General features: G+C 32.0%; 1 protein-coding gene across 1 annotated transcript; it reads right to left on the minus strand.

Annotated features, from left to right (window-relative positions):
- Positions 1-492: 492 nt before the first annotated feature.
- Positions 493-4,414, minus strand: LOC127702571 (uncharacterized). Its single transcript, XM_052206824.1, has 4 exons — positions 4,363-4,414; positions 2,779-2,865; positions 2,282-2,416; positions 493-1,433 (listed from the first exon to the last, which is right to left on the minus strand). The coding sequence occupies exons 1-4, from the start codon at positions 4,408-4,410 to the stop codon at positions 1,248-1,250; spliced, it is 456 nt and encodes a 151-aa protein (XP_052062784.1). The 5' UTR covers positions 4,411-4,414; the 3' UTR covers positions 493-1,247.
- Between the last annotated feature and the right edge of the window lie 265 nt (positions 4,415-4,679).

Consider the following 4,679-nt stretch of genomic DNA (forward strand, 5'->3'; position numbering starts at 1 on the left):
GTGGATAGTTGTCTCATTGGCAATCATACCTCATCTCCTTATTTTGGTATAGAATTCTAGGGGTCTCATGCGTTGTATGTCCAGAGGAAAACACATATAATTCCTATTATGTAATTTGCCCAGAGGAGAACACTCATACGTTGTATGTCCAGAGGAAAACACTCATACGTTGTATGTCCAGGGGAGAACACTCATACGTTGTATGTCCAGAGGAGAACACTCATACGTTGTATGTCCAGATTAGACCACTCACACGTTGTATGTCCAGAGGAGAACACTCATACGTTGTATGTCCAGATTAGAACACTCTTACGTTGTATGTCCAGAGGAGAACACTCATACGTTGTATGTCTAGAGGAGACCACTCACACGTTGTATGTCCAGAGGAGAACACTCATACGTTGTATGTCCAGATTAGAACACTCATACGTTGTATGTCCAGAGGAGAACAAGAAGAATCAATACATTGTTTATTAGTAAAAACAAGTTTTAATAATTGCTTTACGTTTATAATTTTCGAATAAATCGTTTGAATTTTCCCATTGTGGACCCCTGCGCCTATTATGGCTTATTATATGTGGTTTGCTCATCATTAAAGGCCGTGCGGTGAGCTGTCATTGATTGTTTAAGTCTTAAAACTTTGTCTTTTGATCTTTAATAAATAGTTGTCTCATAGACAATCATGAATCATCTCTGTATTTTTTATGAAGTTTTTCATAGTGTAAAAATATGGTTCATCCATTTTGATTGTCTGTATTAACTATGGTTTGTACTAATTGCAGCATAAGAGTATGACCAAGAACAATAACTTCGAGCTGAACCGGTCCTGTGTCAGATATAACAATGAATCCATAAGTACTGATAGTCAATTATTGAAGTTAAACTAAACAAAACAAAATTGATTCAAACGAAGGACACATATTCTTTTTAATAAAAATTAAAAGCAGGAATAAAATTATCACAAGTTCAAATAATATCATAAAATTGATACGTAATCAAGCTATTAGAATAATTCAAGATGTTATTGCGTAGAACAATGCTATGTTATATTCAATGGCAAGATATTATACGCAAGTTTAGCTGCTAACATGTCAATTACAAACATTTCTCTCCGATACAAAACGACACAAATACAAAAACGAAACGAAATAAAACATTCACAATAGATTGTACAAACTTGCCATAAATGATGTACAATTATTAACAAATTTCTTTAACATATTTCATACATCTCGTTAATGTACCATCTAAATCTTTCCCAATGGTTGTTTATTGTTATTTTTAAACATTCCAGTATCCGGCCATTCAAATCTTTTTGTTGTGGTAACATTGACTGGATTCTTTGTCTTCGAAGTGGTGAAATAATCCATTGACGTGTTACTTTTTTGACGTGAAGGTGGCGAAGGAAATCCTCCAGGGATAAATACCCGAACCTACAATATATTCATAGGTTAGAACATTAAAAGCACGGAGTTAATTTATAACACGATTGGTCAGGCAAAATATTTCAAACTATGTCAAGATTTATAGCAAGCTAGAGTTACCAGAAATGTTCGACAGTACCACCTCAAACAATAGAGAAACTATATTCCAAGAATTTAAAAAAAAATTGTAATTAGTATAGAAAAAAAATGACAGACGCAGAGACTTGTCTCTAAGATGTATGAATAAATATATCCATACCCCTTCTAAATTTCACAGTGTTTCGTATGAAAATCTATTAAATGGATCAACCGCAAATGATCATGATTTCCGGTTTAGAGTTTTATGTGATTTTGTTCCTTTTACTTGTACAATTTTGGAACAGTAGCAATAAGTAAGTCAGTGAGTATTATTTAAGAGTCTTTGGGAATAGGGATATACATATTTTTTTTCTTGAACAGCCTCAAAATGTTACGATATATGATTAAATGGCATGCGCATGATCAAGTAGTATGCACATATTTGGAAAGAAGTGAGATTGGATGAATATTTTTGTGTAAAACTGTAAAAAGATTGTAATATGATTATAAATGTAAGTTACTGTAGCTATTTGCAGGATATTAATTGACTAGCAACGAAAAAAATGCATCGCAATAAATTACTCAAGCGCACATAGCGTTTGAATGAAAATGTATATACAAATTCCACATTTCGTTGAAGGAATGTTGAGAGAGATTATTGAAGAGCGATGACTTTTTGTCTATTTCCGAAAACAATAATTTTTTAGATACAGACAAATACTTCATGAGTCTTTAAAGCCAGATTATGAAAATTATTCAGTGATATTAGTACTACTCACCTTTGCTTCAGAAACAGCTGAACAACAACAACTGACGGCTGAAGATAATATTGCTATGGCAATCTCGACAAAGGCAAAGAATGCTACTAATAAGGGTACCATCCAATTAAGGTTTGTTTTAAACAACTTTTCCCTCTGAAGGTAAATAATATAACTCATTTCATTCATGGTAATTGAAGACTTTATAAATATTAATTAATAGCATTGAATTCTCAGTATACCAATATGTTAAGCACATTTTTGCTTTATATTTTAAAATACGACGGAGCCTTATGGTACTGTTATGTACAACTTTCTTAAACTGGTGCCCTAATTTCATATTCGAAGCAAATGCGAAATATATAAATCACGTTGCTTCATTGCACATATGTTAATTAACTTTAATTGAAAAAAGGGGATTTAACATTATCACTCTCATTTTTTATGGAGAAATAGAAGTTTTAAAAGGTTTTATCTTTAAGAAATATTCATCTCCATGGATATAGAAAATTACTCACTATTATGGCTGAATATGCATTTACAAACATACAAACTGGACCAAAGAGAGCTCCACAGACAATGCTCAGAACCATGAAACAGATTTTCTGAAAATAAAATACAGAAATTTGAATACGAAAACTCTTAGCAAACACTAGTTACGCTCTGACAAACACTAACCAAGCTTTAATATGTGTTTACACATATGGGTATTGTTTAATCGACACTGTCTCATATACTTTATGGTATTAGGGGGGACAGGCATTTATATATTTTAAATATTTAGATAAATTCGATCAGCAGCACAAAAACTTGATTGAAGCGATAAACTTGAAATGATTTCAGTGTTTACAAAAACAAATACGAAAAGGATTGGATGGTGCTCAAAAAGGGAACGAACTTTGACTTCCAAACGAAATATATGTCGTGTTGGTACGGTTCGGAAATGTAGTTCCAGTAACAGACCAAAATTAGCCTCGTCTTAACGCATCATGCTCGGGGGATATATATCATGCCAAAAGCCTGACACTCTCCTAACACAAGATATGTAAGTTTCATCTGATGATATCGCAACCACGGACAACCCTTGCCTGGGATCGTAACCTCAACCTAAGAGAAGCTTGGTTGGAATAATATGTCAAAATTCTCTCGGAACATATAATCTTGTCTGTATTGACTTTATTTGGACCCACAAATGACGAATTCATATAAGTTCTTTATTTAACTTGTATATCGTCATAGTAAATATTTTCGATGAACGTTACGTTTTAGTTGTCGTTTCTTGATGTTAAAGATTGTCCATACACACGTTATTGTCTGACCTCCAGCTAAGGAGTCGGACTAAGTAAATATTCAGTTTTCGTTAATCGATCGTAAGAGAAATTCTTAGTCGACAACCTGAACATTTGAAAGTTTCATCATCAGAAAAATTGTTGATCATATAACCGGTAATAAAGAACTAACATCGAATAAGTAATCGAAACAAACTATTATCAACTTATACAAGATAATGAAAAATGAAAAAGCTTTTCAAAGAATCTTTCCAAATCTCACAAAACATTAATTTTATTGAATGCATTTCTTGCCAAGATAGCCATTATATAAAGTTACACTGAAGCCTAATGAAAAATGGTATTTTTGTTATAAAATTTTCTCAACAGGATGTAAACTGGTGATTCTGTCGGAAATGTAAGTTGTGCATCGAAATGAAAACGCATTTACATCCGTTCGAGCTTTGAGTAAATATTTTAGGATCTAATTGAATAATTTGTTCGCTATCATTTATTGGATTCCTTGGCAAGATATCTAAATTTATCATGATATATATGTTTTGACTTCCAATGGAAGATAAGGAAATATTGCAAGGTCAAGAATTAAGCCTTACATTAATTCCATCTACGGACTCTCCCGCAGCATTTCTTCTTAATGGTGTTATGAAGCGAATGGTTGTCTTAATACGTGCGTTGGATATAAACTCGACAACAGTACTGCATGTTTTTACATTTAATACAAAGCATTTGCCATCAGCAAATTTCTTAATGTTTGTTGGTTTGTTTCTTACCCAAGTCACACGAAGTTAAAAATATAAAAGAACAAAAACTCACGTAACAGAAAATGTTTGTTTTCTTTTTCTTTGTGATATTTATAGCCATAACACCGCATAGAATGAACTAAAAATAAATATACAAATTCAAGTGAAATTAAATTTTTTTGTAATATGAAAACCAGTAAAATTTGCATTGACAGAAGAATAAATACATATAAGTATCGTTGTATTAAACATAGTTGATGTCTGAAATGTTCATATGAAAAATAGCATATATCAAATCATAAATTTTGGGTTTTTTTCTTATTATTTGATTTGATCTTTTCTTGAATGCGTTATTTTCACACACAATTTATTTTGTTACGAATTAAATTT

The sequence above is a fragment of the Mytilus californianus genome, unplaced genomic scaffold, assembly GCF_021869535.1.
Source record: "Mytilus californianus isolate M0D057914Y unplaced genomic scaffold, xbMytCali1.0.p SCAF_5, whole genome shotgun sequence".
NCBI lineage: Eukaryota > Metazoa > Mollusca > Bivalvia > Mytilida > Mytilidae > Mytilus > Mytilus californianus.